The sequence below is a fragment of the Nyctereutes procyonoides genome, unplaced genomic scaffold (genome assembly GCF_905146905.1).
Source record: "Nyctereutes procyonoides isolate TBG_1078 unplaced genomic scaffold, NYPRO_anot_genome, whole genome shotgun sequence".
NCBI lineage: Eukaryota > Metazoa > Chordata > Mammalia > Carnivora > Canidae > Nyctereutes > Nyctereutes procyonoides.
Genome location: NW_026575037.1, coordinates 3,790,772 through 3,809,458, shown reverse-complemented (window position 1 = coordinate 3,809,458; position 18,687 = coordinate 3,790,772). Strand labels below are relative to the sequence as shown.

At 35.2% G+C, this 18,687-nt stretch overlaps 1 protein-coding gene across 7 annotated transcripts in view; it reads left to right on the top strand.

Annotated features, from left to right (window-relative positions):
* The window catches only part of COP1 (COP1 E3 ubiquitin ligase), a 246,944-nt gene that overhangs the window by 40,270 nt on the left and 187,987 nt on the right, over positions 1-18,687 (top strand). For 4 of the 7 annotated variants that reach the window (XR_008663627.1, XM_055319203.1, XM_055319200.1 and 1 more), the window contains exons 4-6: positions 1,121-1,197; positions 1,882-2,001; positions 15,782-15,850. Coding sequence is in view for 6 of the 7 variants with exons in the window: in XM_055319203.1 (XP_055175178.1) it covers positions 1,121-1,197; positions 1,882-2,001; positions 15,782-15,850 (266 nt within the window). In the remaining variant the exon portion in view is untranslated. The remainder of the gene's footprint in view (positions 1-1,120; positions 1,198-1,881; positions 2,002-15,781; positions 15,851-18,687) is intronic. The other 3 variants (XM_055319205.1, XM_055319201.1, XM_055319204.1) reach the window with 2 other exon arrangements.

The following is an 18,687-nucleotide window of genomic DNA, read 5'->3' as shown; positions in this document are numbered from 1 at the left end:
AGAGAACTTGTGTTTTCTTTCTATCCACTTCTTTTTGTGAAAGACAGCATACCCTTCATTGGTTACAACTAGGCCACATGCTTAATCCCATGTCAATTATTGGCAAGAGTATGAATACCTGGATTGGCTTAGGTTAGTCAAGAATCATACCATTGGGCTGAGGTAGAACCTAGCTTTTCTGAAAGCATGTGGCAGTCTCACAGTTGGAAAATAATTATGTTATTTAAAAAAGAGGGGTGATGGCTTTGGATAGGTAACTGACAGTATCTACCATGATATATTTTCTAAAGATTTTATTATCTATCAGAAAGAGAGAGAGAGAACATGCATGAGCAGGAGAAGTAAATATCTGCCATGATGTTTATAGGAAAGTAACAAAAAGAAGAACAAATAAAAATCCTTAGTGTCTACCTTATAGAATCAACCAGGTACATGTGGAGGATGGGACAGTTTCACACAGTGAGAATTATCTCCTCCAGATGCTGATAGTATCATCATGGAGATGTGTATGAGAAAGCATGTATTCCAAAGAATTCATCATCTTCTTCTTCTTCTTCTTCTTTTTTTTTTTTTAAAGATTTTATTTATTTATTCATCAGAGACAGACAGAGACACACAGGCAGAGGGAGAAACAGGCTCCACACAGGGAGCCCGACATGGGACTTGATCCCGGGACCCCAGGATCATGCCCTGGGCTGAAGGTGGCGCTAAACCGTTTAGCCACCACGGCTGCCCCAAAGAATTCTTCTTTAATAATAATGATAGTAATAATAGCAGTTGTAGCAGTAGAGGCTGTGGCAAAATTGTTTTAATTTGAAATAAAGTGAAAACCTAGAATTTTCTTCTTAGCATCCTTTTTTTTTTAAGATTCATTCATTCATTCATTCATGGGAGACAGAGAGAGAGAGAGAGGCAGAGACACAGGCAGAGGGACAATCAGGCTCCATGCAGGGAGGCCAAAGGCAGGCACTAAACCCCTAAGCCACCCAGGGATCCCCGTTCTTAGCATCTTTTTAATTTGGAGGCTTTTTAAAGTGAAAATAGAACCCATTTAAGCAGAACAACTAGATGATACATTTAACAATACAAATTATATGTACTTTTTGTTTTTTCTTTTCAGTGAATGAGCTTATTCTCAAACAGAAGCAAAGATTTGAGGAAAAGAGGTTCAAATTAGACCACTCAGTGAGTAGCACCGTATGTTTCAACTCTTATTACTATTTTTAAATAAATTTCAATTTGTTGTTTTTATTGGTTTAATATTAATTAGATATTAAAGCTTAGTATGTCATTGATTTTTTTTAAAGAAAATTTAAGGTTTTTCTGTTTTGAACTTTGTTAACTGCATTGTCTAAAATTTAGTGATCATCTTTTGAAATGTCTTTTGGGATCACATTGAGTCAGAGATGGCTTGAGATACATGACATTTGGAGAATTATATAGCAGGGTGGAGCTGTGGTTGGTAATTTGGAAAAACTGTTGGAAGATTCTTAATTTAAGAGAATAAAAAAAATCAGAGATTGTTGAGGGAAGTGAGCCTAAATGAATACTTTACCAAGTACAAAGTTGAAAGTATGGCTAGACAGATAATGAAAATCCAGGCACTTGGTTTGAAGGGAATTACACCTTTAGATGTGCTCACTTAACATTTGTCATGAATATGCCTTCTGTATCTGTTATCTATATTGGTTTAAGGGAGAAATAGTGTTTAATTTATAATTAGAAGGCAGTGGGGAACCACTGGTGGGAAGGAGTAGATTAGAATATTATAGCATGTTTTTGGTATCTATGTAATAAACATTAGGAAGTAGCAATTAAACATGTATTTTAAGCGCTCTAAAATAATTTTCTTAGGAAGTTACTGTGTTTCTTCATTTTTAGAATGGCCACAGGTGGCAAATATTACAGGATTTGTTGGGAACTGACCAAGATAACCTTGATTTGGCCAATGTCAACCTCATGTTGGAATTACTAGTGCAGAAGAAGAAACAACTGGAAGCAGTAAGTGGCAGTTGAATTTTAGAACATTTTAAGTGATGTTCTTTATTGCATTGAAAAAGATCTAGAAATATTTTAAAATAATAGGGTAGTGTCTGTCACTCAGTACATCCAGTTTTATTCAGTAAGAAAACATGAGGAAGGTATCACTTCTAACAGATTTCCCTTTTTCAAATAAAAGACAAATTTCTTCTTCTGTTTATTTGTTTTTTAAAGATTTATTTGTTTATTCATGAGAGACACAGACTGAGAGAGAGAGGCAGAGACATAGGTAGAGGGAGAAGCAGGCTCCTCGCAGGGAGCCTGATGCAGGACTCAATCCTGGATCCCGGGATCATGATCTGAGCCAAAGGCAGGCGCCCAACCGCTGAGCCACCCAGGCATCTCGGAAAGACAAATTTCTTATAAGTTACTTGCAGTGGCCAATTTATATTAAGAAAGACTGAGTGATAAGAAAGATCATGAGAAAATACAGTTTCACTTTAATATGGAACAATTGTATTGGTCACTTTTCTTCTTCATCTTTTTTTTTTTTTTAAGATTTTATTTATTTATTCATGAGAGACAGAGAGAGAGAGAGAGAGAGAGAGAGAGAGAGAGGCAGGCAGAGACACAGGCAGAGGGAGAAACAGGTTCCATGCAAGGAGCCTGATGTGGGACTCGATCCCGGGTCTCCAGGATCATGCCCTGGGCTGAAGGCAGGCGCCCATCCGCTGAGCCACTCAGGGATCCCCTTGGTCACTTTTCTTATAATGAATACATTCCTTGCCATATCTTCCCTTATTCATTCACTCATAAGATTTGGAAGAGTAAATAGAGATTATTTTTATCTATATAAAATCCTTTTAGCAGGTGTCCATTGGTGGCAGCTGTAGCATATGACTTAAATAAATGAGTTTAGAAAGGTAGGAACTGGAACTAAACATATCTTGTTTTATGTAATGAAATGTAAATAAATATAAAATTGCATTTATTTCATGTAAATAAATATAAACAGTGTAAAATGAATTTCCATGTATTAGTCAGGAATTGAGTATGATCATTAGTAGCAATTCACACCTTAGCATCAGCAAATATCCCCCTGATCTAGCTTAAACAAAAAGAGGTTATTTATTGATAGGATAAGGAAGTGAGTAGCTGACATACATGAAAATGAAGAGTTTAAAAACCAAATATTGGGAAGATTGGAACCATAGCCAGCTTTTCTGGAGAGTATAAGGAAATGAGATCAGGCACTTGAATGTTGTTGGATCTTTCTTTGGTGCTTCTCGTGTCTGTTTTTTTGGAACATGTCTCATTTTCTTTTCTCAGATCATTATAACATGGTGAGTAGTGTAGTCATTTGCCCTTTCTTCATTTATGTTTATGTTTTTTGATAGAAGAAAAGGGACTTTTCAATTTCAGTTTAAAAACATTCTGTGGATGGTTTATTAATATAGCTTAGATCTAGGTTCCATCTGATAGAATGGGAATCTGTTAGTAGGAGAAGGGAGTAGCTGAGGTTGTGCTTCCTAAAATGATTCTCCCATTCTGGGAGTGGAGCACAGTTGGAGGGAATTTCTCCTATATTTTTGGGGGAGAGGGGGTTTACCTTTAATTTTTTTTTTTTTAAAGATTTTATTTATTTGAGAGAGAGAGAGAAAGAGAGAGGCAGAGGAACAGGCAGATGGAGAACCCGGGTCAGGATCAAGTCCTGGGCTAAAAGCGGCGCTACACCGCTGAGCCACCCAGGCTTGCCCTACTTGTGTTTTCTTTCAGTTTTATTGAGATATAATTGACCTAAAGTACTGTATCAGCTTAAGGTATACAGCATAATGACTTGATATACATGTATTATGCAGTAATTACTGCAGTCATTTTATTTTATTTTTTAAAGATTTTATTTATTTTTTCATGAGAGAGACATACAGAGAGAGAGGCAGAGACATAAGCAGAGGGAGAAGCAGGCTCCATGCAGGGAGCCCGATGTGGGACTCGATCCCAGGTCTCTAGGATCATGCCCCGGGCTGAATGCGGCACTAAACCACCGGGCTGAGCCCGGTGAGCAGCCTGGGTGCTGAGCCACCCGGGCTGCCCTACTGCAGTAATTTTAGTTAACATCCATCATCTCTTATAGATAAAAGAAAAAAATATATTTTTCCTTGCATTGAAAAATATAAGGACTTATTCCTTTTTTTTTTTTTTTTAAGATTTTATTTATTTATTCATGAGAGACACAAAGAGAGAGAGAGAGACATAGACACAGGCATAGGGAGAAAGCAGGCTTCATACAGGGAGCCTGACATGAGACTCCATCCTGGGTCTCCAGTATCACACTCAGGCTGAAGGCGGCGCTAAACCGTTCAGCCACCCGGGCTGCCCAGGATTTACTCTTTTAGCAACTTTCAGATATACAGTGTAGTGTTAACTTTAGTCATTATGTTGTACATTACATCCTCCATACTACTTATCATATACCTGGAAGTTTGTGCCTTTTGACCACCTTCATCCAATTTCTCCAACCGCCTGTTTCTAGTTACTGTAGATATGATCTGTATGAGTTTGGTATATTTTGTTTTGTTTTAAGGTTCCACATGTAAGTGAGATCAGTTATAGTACTTGTTTTTCTCTGTCTGACTTATTTTACTTTAGCAAAGTGTCCTCAAGGTCCATACATTTGTTGCAAATGGCAAGATTTTCTTTATTCTTATGGCTGAACAGTATTTCATTGTCTCTTCAGTGTGCTGATTCAGTTTTTTTGATAAATACTGAGAAGTAGGATTACTAGATAATACGGTCTTTCTATTTTCAAATTTTTAAAAGAAAAAGTAGGCTCCATGGGTGTGGAACCCAATGTGGGGCTTGAACTCAGGACCCTGAGATCAAGACCTGAGATGAGATCAAGACTTGGAGGCTTAACTGAGTGAGCCACTCAGATGCTCAGTTTTGTTTTTGTTTTTTTTTTTTTTTTTTTTAAAGCCAAAATGCACCTGGGTGGCTCAGTTAAGCATCTGAGGACTCTTTTTTTTTTTTTAAAGATTTATTTATTTATTTATTCATGAGAGACACACAGAGAGGTAGAGACACAGGTATAGGTAGAAACAGGCTCCGCGCAGGAAGCCTGATAAGTGACTTGGTCCCGGGTCTCTGGGATCATGCCCTGAGCCAAAGGCAGACGCTCAAGTGCTAAACCACCCAGGCGTCTCCCAGCATCTGACTCTTGATTTCAGCTTGGGTCATGATCTTGGGGTTTGTGAGATTGAGCCCCATGTTCAGCTCTGCACTCAGATGGGAATCTGCTTGGGGTTCTCTCCCTCTGCCCCTTAGGTGCCCCGAAGATTTTTAGCTTAATGTAGTCCCACTTGTCTTTTATTTTGTTGCTTGTGCTTTAGATGTTAAAGAATCGTTGTCAAGACTCTCCTATGGTTTAAAGCATAGTTTTCTTTTTTTTTTCATATAAATATTTTCATATAGTGATAAATGATATAAAGACTTCTATGATAGGTTGAAAACATGCAGTTACCTTGTTACCTTAATGCTATGTAAATGAGAGTAAAGGGATGTTAAGGGTTGACTGCGTGGCTCAGGGGTTGAGCATCTGCCTTTGGCTCAGAGTGTGATTCCGGGGTCCTGGGATGGAGCCCTACATTGGGCTCCCTGCAAGGGGCCTGTTTCTCCCTTTGCGGATGTCTCTGTCTCTCTTTGTGTCTCTCATGAATGAATAAATAAAATCTTAAAAACAATTAAATCTTAAAAGAAAAAGTTTACATAAAAAGCGTGTCTGGGTGGCTCAGTTGAGCATTCAGCTCTTGATTTCAGCTTGGGTTGTGATCTCGAGGTTGTGAGATCACGCTCAGCACTGGGCTCTGTGCCAGGCATGGACCCTGCTTAGGATTCTCTCCCTCTGTCACTTGTGTGCTCCTGTGAGTACTTGATCACTCTCTCTCTTTCTCTCTCAAATGGATAAATAAATAAAATTTAAAAATGGAAAGATGTTTATATAAAAAGCTTCCTATTGTAGTTATCCTTTTGACATAAGCCTTTGTTTACATTTTGATGTTCGTGTTGGTAAATATATAGATCTAGTTTGTTTTAACTAATGTATGATAATCCATTGCATAAACTTATCTATTCCCTTATAACGGACATTTATGTTCTTCCTAATTCTTAGCTGTGCCTATGCCGCATTTAATGTTGTTATACATGTCTCCTTGTGCTCTTGTATATACACTTAGTGATAAGGAATGAAGTTACTGTTTATAGAGTTTACATGCACATTTTAACTTATCAGATATTGCTAGATTGTACTTTTGTGGGTTTGTACTATATGCACACCTGGTATTTTCTCTTATAATTACTGCTGATCTGATAGTTGTTTGATGGTTATGTGTGTGTGTGTGTGTGTGTTTGTTGGGTATTGCTACTTTGTCAAATATTTTGGTAATTGAATTCTAGTTGAATTGCATTGTGGTCAGACAATACGATTTATGTGATTTTAGATTGGGTATTTTTCTTGATCCCATGTTATTTGGTTTGTGGGTTTATCATAGATAAGTTTTTGCTTTTTTCCTTAATGGATGCTTTTGGGTTTTTAGTATAATTTACATTGTACCTTCAAGTAATAGCCTTATCTGTATTATAGAAATCTTAAAATAATATACTTCCATTTCCTCTCTCCTGGTCTTCGTACTATATTTTGTCATATATTTTATTTTTATATATATTATAAACCCCACAGTCAGTTATTAATTTTGGTTTAAACAGTAAATCATGTTTTATATTCATTTTTAAAAAGTCTTGTATTATCTGTATATTTACCATTTCTAGCGCACTTTTGTTTTCCATTCATTCTTTCGAATTCTATCTGTAATTTTCCTTTTGTCTGAAGGACAACTGTTATCATTTTTTTAGTGCAGATCTGCTGGTGATGAATTCTTTTACCTTTTGTGTTTGAGAAAGTTATTTATTCTTTGTGTTTGAAAGGCACTTCCAAATAAGTAAAGGATTCTAGATTTATGTTTTAAAAATATTTTAAAGATACTACTTTATTTATGGTCTTATATCTTGCCTTGTTTCAGATGAGAAATCTGCTGTCGTTTTCCTGTCCTAGTGTGTTCCTGTTTAGTATGTTCTTTATGTTGGCTTAAGCCTTTTGATTTTGACATACGTTGGTTACATACCTTCCCCTCATTATTCAGTTTTGGGGATTTTTGAGATTCTTGGATCTGTGAGTTTATAATATGATTTGGAAAATTTTTAGTCATTGTTTCTTCCACTATGAGAACCTCACTTAACCATCTATTAGGCTGGTTGAAGTTACTGCATAGCTCACTGATAAATAGTTCTGTTAATTTATCTTTTTGATTTCTCCCCTGTATAGTTCCTTTTGGATAGTTTCTATTTCTACTTTCAAGTTCACTAATCATTTCTATCTGTTCTTAACATGTTTATGCTATCCTCTAACTTCTAGAACATATATGTAGTTACAACTCTTTGAATATCTTTGTTTACTAATTTTGTTATTTTGTCATTTCTATATCTGTTGTCATTGATTGACTTTCCACCTTATTATGGAATGTATTTGCCTTTTTACATGCATACTTATTAATTTTTTGATTGGATGCCAGAAATTGTAAATTTTACTTTGTTTAGTGCTGGTATTTTTGTATTCCTTTATACATTGTTGAGCTTTGTTCTGGCACATAGTTGAATTACTTGGAAATAGTTCTATTCTCTTGAATCTTTTTTTTTAAGCTTTAATAAAGTGGGGCCAGAGGAAAGTTTTATATAGGCTAATTTTGCCCCACTACTGAAGCAATCTTTCTGAGTATTCAGCCTGATGCCTGTGTAAGGTTTTTCCGGCCTGGTTCCTGGGAAAATGTAATATTCTGATCCTTTTCCTGAGGATTATTGTTTCATATAACTGGTTTGCTGTTTTGTTATAAGGTAGGAGTGTGATTTCTGTCTTTCTCACTGTATTTTAGTGTAAGTTCATTATGTATGGTTTTGGTCCATTATGGCTCAGTATATGATTTTCTTTGGTTACATGTTCACTTGCATTTGCAAACAGTGTATTATTTTTTGTAGTGCTTTATAAATGGTGATTGTGTAGCTTTTGTTAATATTATTTAAATCTTTTTTCTCCTTGCACTACCAATTACTGATATGAGTGTATTAAAAATATAGTTTTGTCTGTTTCTCATTAATTCTTGTGATTTGCTTAATGTATTTTTGAAACCTGTTATTTGGTATATTCATGTTTAGGATTGTTACGTCTTTTGGACATACTATCCCCTTTACCATTTTCTGGAAATATTTTTGTTCTGAAGCCTGCTTTTATATATATATATATATTTGAAAGATAATTTTGTTTACTTGAGTGTGGAGGGAGAGAGCACAAGCAGGGGAGCAGCAGAGGGAGAGGCATGTTCCTCATCAAGCCGGGAGCTGAAAGTGGGGCTATATGCCAGGACCCTGGGATTATGACCTGAGCCAAAGGTAGATGCTTAACCGACTGAGCCACCCAGGTGCCCCATCTTTTATATTTTTTGATATTATTAAAGCCCCAGTAGCTATTTATGATTAGAGTTTCTGTGGCATATCCTTGTTTTTTTTTAAAGTTATTTATTTATTTATTTATTTATTTATTTATTTATTTATTTATTTATTATGAGAGAGAGAGAGAGAGAGAGAGAGAGAGAGAGAGAATATGAATGAATGAGGTAAGGGGCAGAGGAAGAAGTAGACTCCCTGCTGAGCAAGGAGCCTGATGGATGATGTGTGGCTCGATCCCAGGACTCCAGGATCATGACCTGAGCCAAAGGCAGATGTTTAACTAACTGAGCCTCCTAGGCACCTTTCCTTCTTTGTTTTTTTTTTTTTTTCTAACTTTATGCCATCCATTCTCTTCGTGCTTTAAAAATTTGTCTCTTAATATTGTGTACTTGAGTTTCTTTTCTTTCTCTCCTTTTATTTTTATTTTTTAAAGATTTTATTTATTTATTCATGAGAGACCAGAGAGAGGCAGAAACCTAGGCAGAGGGAAAAGCAGGGAAGCAGGGTCCCTGCAAGGAGCCTGATGTGGGACTCCATCCCTGGACAGAAGTGTCCAAAGGCAGACACTCAACCACTGAACCACCCAGGTGCCTCAAGTTGTTGTTGTTGTTTTAAACACACTCTATAACTCATTTAATTCAAGTCCTTAAGTTCATTTTAATATAATGTAACTATTGATATGGTCAGGTTTGGGGTCTGCCACTTTGGTATTTTCTCTTTTTCCATATATTCTCTATTTTGTATTCCTCTTTTCTTGCCTTTCTTAGAGATCAAGTTTCTAGGATTTTCCATTTTAGTATTACATTTTATCTTCTCTTTTTTCACATTCTCTTAAAATTGTATTTCTAGTAGTTTCTCTAAAGATTATAAAGTACTTTTTATAATCAGCATTCAGTTTAGAGTATGCCACTTCAGGGATAATGTATTCATAGTCAACCGTTAACATATACCATTTTATGGAAAATGTAAAAGCTCACAACAATTCAATTTACCAAAATTCTACTTTTGTGATTGTTTATAAGCCCTACTAAATAGTTTTCTGCTTTAAATAGTTAAAAGCCTTTTGAAAATTTGATCCAAAACTACCCCCACAAATTAGAAATCCAATATTTGCCCTTAGAGAAGTTTTCATTTTTTCTTGCCTATCTAAGCTGCCACATCTGGCTCATTTCTTTTTTTGTCGGTATAACTTTTTTTTACTATTTCTTGGAGAGCTGATAGTTTTGTTTTCTGTGGAAGTCTAGGGTTTTTTTTTTTTTTTCCTTTATTCCTTTTTAGTACTTTAAAGGTATGTTTTCATTGTCCCCTGGCGTCTTTGTTTTTGATGAGAGAGGGAGAGAGAGGCAGAAACACAGGCAGAGGGAGAAGCAGGCTCCATGCACGGAGCCTGACCTGGGACTCGATTCCAGGTCTCCAGGATCACGCCTTGGGCTGAAGGCGGCGCTAAACCACTGAGCCACTTGGGCTGTCCTAATGTTTTAAAGTCCTTTTTGCCCATTCCAGCATTTGTATCATCTGTGAATTTCATTCTTTTGCCTTTTTCTTTTGACTTTCTACCTTCTTTACATATCTTGTAATTTTTTAAATTGTAACTTTGACATTCTGTATTCAAGAGTGGTATAGAGACTACGGTAGTTAAAACTATTCTCCTGAAAGGTCTTGCCTTTTCCATCATCAGGGAGCAAAGAGTAAGAGATTGATCTCTCTTCGGTTTAATCAGAAATTTAGCTGAGGTGGGGTTCAGTTGGAGCTTTAGTTTTCAGTCCGTTGACTTTAAAGTATATAATTGACTCTTGAACAACATGGGTTTGAATTGTGAAGGTCCACTTATACACAGGTTTTTAAAAATAGATAACTATAAATATATTTTTGATGTGATTTTTAATTTTTAAAAAAAGATTTATTTATTTGAGAGAGAAACAGCACACGAAAGAGCACGAGGTGGGGAGAGGCAGAGGGAGAGCCTGACACAGGGCTCTGTCCCAGGACTCTGAGATGATGACCTGAACCGAAGCCAGGTACTTACCTGACCTAGCCACCCAGGTGCTTCTCCTTGTGATTTTTTTATTTACTTATTTTTTGGGAAAGATTTTATTTAATTAGAGACACAGAGAGACAGAGACACAGGCAGAGAGAGAAGCAGGCTCCATTCAGGGAGCCCAATGTAGGACTCGATCCTGGCACTCCGGGATCATGCCCTAAGTCAAAGGCAGATGGCCAAACGCTGAGCCACCCAGGCGTCCCTCCTTGTGATTTTTTAAAATAACTTTTTACTATCTCTAGCTTACTTTATTGTAAGAATACAGTGTACAATACATATACAAACTGCATTAATGGACTTCGTTATAAGTAAGGCTTTTGGTCAACAGTAGGCTATTAGTTTTTGGAGGGTTATACATATATTTTGGATTGTGCTGGGGGTAGATGTCCCCAATTCCTATACTATTTAAGGGCCAACTATAGTATTTTACTTTTTAGTTTATCCCTTTTTTATTGTTACTCTGGGAGTAACCTTTTACATTTTAATCTGAAAAGTATTGGTCACTATTTTTATTATCTTAAATATTTTGTATTGCGAATGTGTCTGTATGCTATTAGTTCTTTGAAATTTTAGGTGCTTATTCTGTGTACTATTTATATTGTCACTTTTTATAAATATTTCTCTTATATTTTGAAGCACATGTTTCTGAAATTGTTTCAGGGATTCATTTATGTTATTTACACTTAATTAATTGGGTGTTTGTATCTTCTGTTTAACAATTTTTATTAAAAAATTTTCAAATTAAAAACCTTTCCAGTGCAGAGAGGTATATTAATTTACTAATATGATTATGGATTTAAATATTTATCTTCTATGTGTCAGTTTTTGGTTCATAATCTTTATTTTGTTCAACACAAAGAACTGGAAACTACTTGTAAAAAGATTTGTTATTTAGTCTTTATTTAGAGTAATTACTGTTTAAAAGATTTGTCGTTTTTAAAATAGTATTTATTTATTTATTTATTGGAGAAAGAGAGTGATCATGTGAGTTGGTGGAGGGGCAGAGGGAGAGAATCTCAAGCAGACTTCCCACTGAGTTCAGAGCCCAGTGAAGGCCTCATCTCACAACCACAAGATCATGACCTGAGCTAAAATCACAAATTGGATACTTAACTGACTGAGTCACTCAGTTGCCACAAGATTTTTATTTTTTTAAAGATTTTATTTATTTATTCATGAGAGACACAGGGAGAGATAGGTATAGAGAGAAGCAGGATTTATTCAGGACTCAATCCCATGGCCCCTGGATCATGACCTGAGCCAAAGGCAGACATTCTTAATCACTGAGCCACCCGGTGCCCCAAGATTTGTTATTTTATAAAAAGATTTGTTATCTAGTCTTAAAGTAATTAGCTTTTTTAAAAATAGCAATATCTTATATTTCTTTATTTTGCTGTACCAGAGACTTTCATACCCCAGAGATTGTATCAAGGTAAATTTCAGGGTGGGTAAAAGATATATCTTTCCTTCACCTACCACCTATTTTTAAACTCCATTAAAGAATAGAAAGAAATTTTCAAAGAAGAGGTTGGAATTTAGAAATGGAATGATGAAAAAAAAAAAAAAGAAATGGAATGATGTCTGATGAACAGATCAGTTTTACAAGATGAATATTGGAGGTTGAGAATTTGGGAATTAATTCCCTTAAAACCATTTGTCCACATATCAGATATCTACAGGTATCCTCAGCTGTTGAAGGCTGTTATAGCTAATCATTATACCAGATGTGCATATCCTTTAGAATTTTTTGGACAACTTTAAGGAAACAATATATTGATAGAGAAAAATTATCAAATAATTGTAACATTTGTGTAGTACGGCAATGTGACTCTCATTTGTGGCATTTTACCTGCTTATTTTATAGAGAAAAAAAATCTGAAGCCTGGTAGGGGAGACATTCATAAGATTTTACAGGGTTTTTAGGTTAGAATTCCGGAACTTTTGACTTCCTGACACACCTGGAAAGTTTTTCCTTGTCTTCTGTTCTTTTCCCCCTGCACCCTTTTCCTTTTCCTTCTTTTGAAAAACAAAATCTAAGTAAAGTAACTACAAATTCAGACAATCTTACAACATTTATAGCAAAAATTCAGCAGTCCTCAGCTACATTATTACTCCTTATCCTTAATATTAACTCCTAGAAGCAGTCTTTTCAACTTTTGTTTTTACTTCTTATTCCTAAATACCATACCTGTATTGTTCTAGTTGGAAAAATTTATTCAAGGAAGCATTTCTTCCTCAAAATTCCAGTTGCCCTCCTGTTGAGAAATTACTTAGAGTTAACTGTTCTTGGGAAGATGCACTAATGGTATCTAAGCTCATAAGGCCCATATTATTCATTTATAATGAAATAATAAAAAGGCAAGTTAGACTACATCTTTTCATAGGTCTGGCAAGTGTATTTTTTACGCAGTTGAAAGGTTATCCAGAAGCTGGTATCAGAAGGGTATGGAATTGGGACATGAAGAGTTAATTGTAGAATTTACATGTTTAAGTATATTGGGCTGTCACTACAACATTGCTTCTGTTTTGATAGTGGAGATGTGATTTTTGGCTAGAAAAATTAATTGCAGAAAAGATTAGAAAAATATAAAAAACCAGTGCTTAAGAAAAAAAATGAAGCATATTCCTTTTCAGATGGCAGACATATGCTGTCTTTTGAGACAATTGACTGTAAACCAGATGGGACAAATGTGATAAAACTTGCTATATTGCAAAGAGCACTAAGAGTAGAGAATGAGATTTTAAATATATATATTTTGATTCTGTGTTTCTTTTCACTTTTTTTATTCCAGTTTCGTCATTTGAAAATGAGATAATTAGGCTAAATGATCATATCATTTATGGAAGCTTTTGCAATTGTAAGAAATGCTTAGAGAGTTAACTCCTTAATACTTTTACTTTTTATAGTGGGTTAAATGACTTTAAAGGATTACTTTTCAGTTTCTGAGACAGTTCTAACAAAACATATATGGCTACTTTATTTTGATAAAATTGGCTTTATTCCCATTAAAAATGTATTTTTAAATCATCTATTTCTTTCATGTATTCTTTTATATTTACATATGAAATTATGGTTTCAGAAACTTGCCATTTACTCCCATTCTTGAAATTATTCTTTTAAAGGAATTAAATTACAGAAGGGATGCCATTTGCTGAATTGAACTCCTAGAGTACTTAATTGGTTCCATTTTCCTTTGAGCTTGAGGCTTTGGGTTTTTTTTTCTCCTTCTTTCTACAAATCGGTTGCATTCTTACCTTATTTACCTGTGTTGTTGATGGAGTGAAATGAAGTATTCAAACTTAGTATTTTGAAAGTAGTTTGTGCACATCCTTTGCAAATGAATTAATAGTGTTGGCTACGTATGTTTCTTTTCTATACATCGTATGTATAACGATGTTGTCTTTGCTCTCCATCCAAATAATCTGTAGACAGTTCTAGATAATCAGTGTAAAGAAGTCATAAGAGGGCAGCGCCAGTGGCCCAGTGGTTTAGTGCCATCTTGGGCCCGGGGTGTGATCTTGGAGACCCAGGATCGAGTCCCATGTCGGCTTCCCTGCATGGAGCCTGCTTCTCTGCCTGTGTCTCTGCCTCTCTCTCTCTTTCTCTCTCTCTGTCTGTCATGAATAAATAAATATTAAAAAAAAACAGAAGTTATAAGAAAGATGCAGAGGATATTTGTCATCATTGTTGGGACACAGAGCCTCTGTGAGTTTGTTCTGTGTGATGGTTTACCTTACTTTTCAGAAATGTATCTAAGGTCCAATAAATACCAGTTTATTTTGAGGAAAACAGATCACTTTAAAATTTTCATGATAAGGACTCCTGGGTGGCTCACAGGTTGAGCGTCCGCCTTCGGCTCAGGGCATGATCCTGGAGTCCCAGGATAGAGTCCCTCATTGGGCTTGCTGCATGGAGCCTGCTTCTCCCTCTGCCTGTGTCTCTGCCTTTCTCTCTCTTTCTCTCTCTCTCTCTCTCTCTCTCTCTCTCTCTCTCTCTCTGTGTCTCTCATGAATAAGTAAATAAAATCTTAAAAAAAAATCCTAATGTGATTGTCACTTCATATTTGTTCTCCCTTGTTCTTAGTGTCTTGACTTAAAATTCATTGACCTATTTTGCCTCTTACCCTTTAAGAAATAAAGATTCATTCTCCTCAAAGGGGTTAGACTCTGGCAGTAGGGTGGCCTTGCCTTTTTGGTATGTGTAATATCTTAGTGATTTTTCAAATTTTGACTGGCTTATTCTTATCATCTGGAAACTTGTTAAACAAAGATTCTTATCCTGTGTTTATTTCAACAAATGCCCCAGATAATTCTCTTGCATATATAGCAAGGTAAATTAAACTTTTATTAATCATTATTATTTATTTTTGTTTCATTTGGAAGTGATTTACTGGGCATTATTCTTCTTTTCAAATATAAAGGAATTAGAATTACCTTTGATTATAAGCCATCTCATTCCATTTTTAGCTTTTGATAATTCTTTTTACATATGTTCATTCATCAGTTTCATCTGGAATTCCTTGGTTCTTTCTGTGAATTTTAACAGTAAAGGATAAATATTTATATCCAGAAAATGTCAATCTTAAAGTTATCTTTTTTCTGTTACATGTTTGTTTCACTTACTGATTTGGGTTATTTACTTCTACTACTTGATTATGTTAAAAGTTTTGTTTTTAAATGTTTGATTTTTGACTGAAGTTTTCTATGGAAATATATTCTCACATCTGTATGAGTAGGTAATATCCACAAATAGTACGTTTAATTTCTGAAAGGTATGGATTCACTCTCATTTAGTATGTTTCTTATTCATAACCCTGCAAATGAAATTCTTACAGAGAACGTGATTTTAGTGTCTAGGAACTACCATGATTCCACTGTGATTTTTGTTTTGATATTCTGTTAGTTTGGTTGGAAGAGAAAGGTAGGACAGATAATAGAATTGCCATTTCCCATAAGTAGTTTTCCCAGCATGGTAGGTGAAGAATGTAATTTAAAACACCTGTTTTTTAAAATTAGTTTTAGTTTTGGGGAAAATGGCTTGCTTTAAAAAATGCCATTTTGTAAACAGCGAAATGGATTAAATAGAAGTAATAGGCCAACTTAAATGGATGCATGAAGTTGCTTCATACTGGTTATACTGTGGTGTTAAAGATAATATGGAACTCATAGTTATATTTTTAAAAGAACAATTATAATTTTCTATTATAGGAATCACATGCAGCCCAACTACAGATCCTTATGGAATTCCTCAAGGTTGCAAGAAGAAATAAGAGAGAGGTATTATTATTTTGTATGTTTTACCTAATGTTTCATTTACTATTGCTGACTATTTCCATTTTCCCCCATTTTTGTAAAGGCATTTCATGCTCGAACGTTTATTTAAACATTTAAAAAGCATTTTAGTTGTAGGTGGTTTTTAACTCTTTGTTATTATAACTTCTTTCACCTTAGAACTTGATATTTTTAAAACCCCTTTTTGGAGAAGTACTGAAAAGTTTTCTGTAGGATTGAATACAATGACTTACCTCAAAGGGATAAAGAACAGAAAATAGAATTATCAAATGACAGCCTACCCTTCACCCTGCAAAGAGAATTTAGGAAACTTTAGATAATAAAGTCCTAGGTAGAGTCTTAGGTATGGCAAAAATGCATGCTGGGGGAAAATACAAGTTGAAAGTAGTTACCTATTTACAACCTGGGAACTGTAAGCCATGAAGGATAGCTAGCTAAAAGATAATTTTTTAAATTAATAACCTTATACTCAGAATGTTCTAATTTAATGTTCATAAAATTCCTCAGTCCTTTCACACTTACACAGAATATGGGAAAAATCAAAGATAAAATTCCTTTGTTATGGGGAGAATGCTAATATAACTTTGAAAGTAGTTTTATATTTAAATTCCTAACTGTCACAAATCTCTTATATTCTTATTTTAAGTTGTCTGATTATGATGTTTTTTAATCATTAAAAAATATGTAACATCTATAATGTGCTAAATTCTAGGCTATTATTTTTGAAAATAAAAAGATGAGAGATGTGTTTTTATTTTGATGAAGTACTGTTAGTGTACATTGTCAGAACCTTTACATTATATTAGTTTGGTATTTCCCTCCTTTTTGATTATTTATGATGTCTAGTTTTAACTTTTTCTTATTCAAATTGGATTTTTCTGTACTGTGATATTAATAGCTTTTCTTTATATGCTTTATGACTTTTTCTCTTATCCTTAAGTTTTGCTGAACTAATCATTGTGATTTTAATATGTCTATTAAAAGCATAGCTTCAGTATAAATTTAAAATTTATTCCTCAATATTGCTTCTTAGCCTTTTGGCTAAGATCAAGTGTAAAATTTATTCCTTTCAAGTTTTTTTTCTTTTTGGTTGGGTACTTCTTAAATTTTGGTATGCATAAGTATCACCTGAAGATCTTGTTAGAATCTTAGTTCTGATTAAGGGTGTATGTTTTGGGGATGCCTGGATGGCTCAGCAGTTGAGCATCTGACTTTGGTTCAGGGTGTGATCCCAGTTCAGGGATCGAGTCCTGCATCCGGCACCTTGCAAGGAGCCTGCTTCTTCCTTTATATATGTCTCTGCCTCTCTCTCTGTGTCTCTCATGAATAAATAAATAAAATCTTTAAAAAAAATCTCATAATGAATGAGTAAATGACTCCGTTAAGTGTACAGTTGAAATATGAGGATGTCTGAGGGTTAAATTAAATGGCTGGTCATTATCTCTGTCCTGAATTATTTAAGGTTTTTATTAGCCCCTAAGGTTTTTCACTGCTTTTCTGGAGATCTATTAATACTTGCAACAAGAGTGCCTGGGTGGCTCAGTGGTTGAGTGCCTTTTGGTTCAGGTCGTGATCCTGGGATCGAGTCCCACATCAGACTCTTTTAGGGAACCTGCTTCTCCCTCTGCCTAGGTCTCTGCTTCTCTCTCTCTCTCTCCTCTCTCTCTCGAATAAATAAATAAAATCTTTTAAAAAATGCAACAAAATTGTACGATTTGAAAAGGTCTCAGGTAATAAGGATATAGTATATAACTAAAAAAACCCTGAAGATTCTGAGGTTAATACCCTGTTAGCAAGCTGACAAATAAGCCTGTCACAGTTATATTTGTGCTGTTGGTTACATGAGACTTCTGGGCTGGAGATAGAGGACTTTATTACAGCACATCTGGCATGCCCGCTGCATATTTGCATCTTATCTCTGTCCCTCAAGTCCCACGGGGGCGATGTAGAGAGGGGCTCAGGTGAGTGCTGCACATAACAGTGGATTTATGTAACAACTAAGGAACTCTCAGCTTAGGAAATTCTAGTCTTTTAAAGGGATTTGCTGGAAAACCTGTCTAGTTTTTGCCTTTTAGGGAGATACTATTTTTATCATATTGATCAGAAAACAAATCTGCTCTCTGTCCTGGAAAAAATAACTATTTCTGTCTTGCGAGAATATTTGCAATAGAAACATCCTTGAAAAGATCATTTGGAACAAAAGCTATGACAGCATGTTCAGAAATGGGAGAGATTGATAGAAAGTTGTTTCCAAACTTTTTTTTTTTTAGATTTTATTTATTTATTTGTGAGAGACACAGAGCACGAGGGAGAAAGCGAGAGAGAGAGAGAGGCAGAGACATAGGCAAAGGGAGAAGCAGGCTCCATGCAGGGAGCCAGACAGGGGACTCGATCCGGGTCTCCAGAATCACAATCCGGGCTGAAAGCGGTGCTAAACCGCTGAGCCACCTGGGCTGCCCAGAAAATTGTTTCCATGTAAATAACTCTTCCTCACGAGTTTAATTTGTTCTCTTTCTGATGTGGTGACTGATGGCCTGGAATAATACCTTCTAAGATACTGCTTTTGATCATAGAGCTCTTAGTATCAGTGTTTCTATATTTTTGTCATTAAATGTGTAGGTTAATTGTGCAACTTGATTTTAATTTGATCCTTGTGATTGAATGATTGATTCCTTTCCTCCTTGAACCATATTTTTTAATATGGGCAGTTTAACCAAGAAGTACACTAGTTCTAAGTACTTCTGGATATTGGTGCCTTTTTTGTGCACTGATTATATTGTCATGAATACATTTTGGTTTTCTTTTTTTTAATGTACCCATGA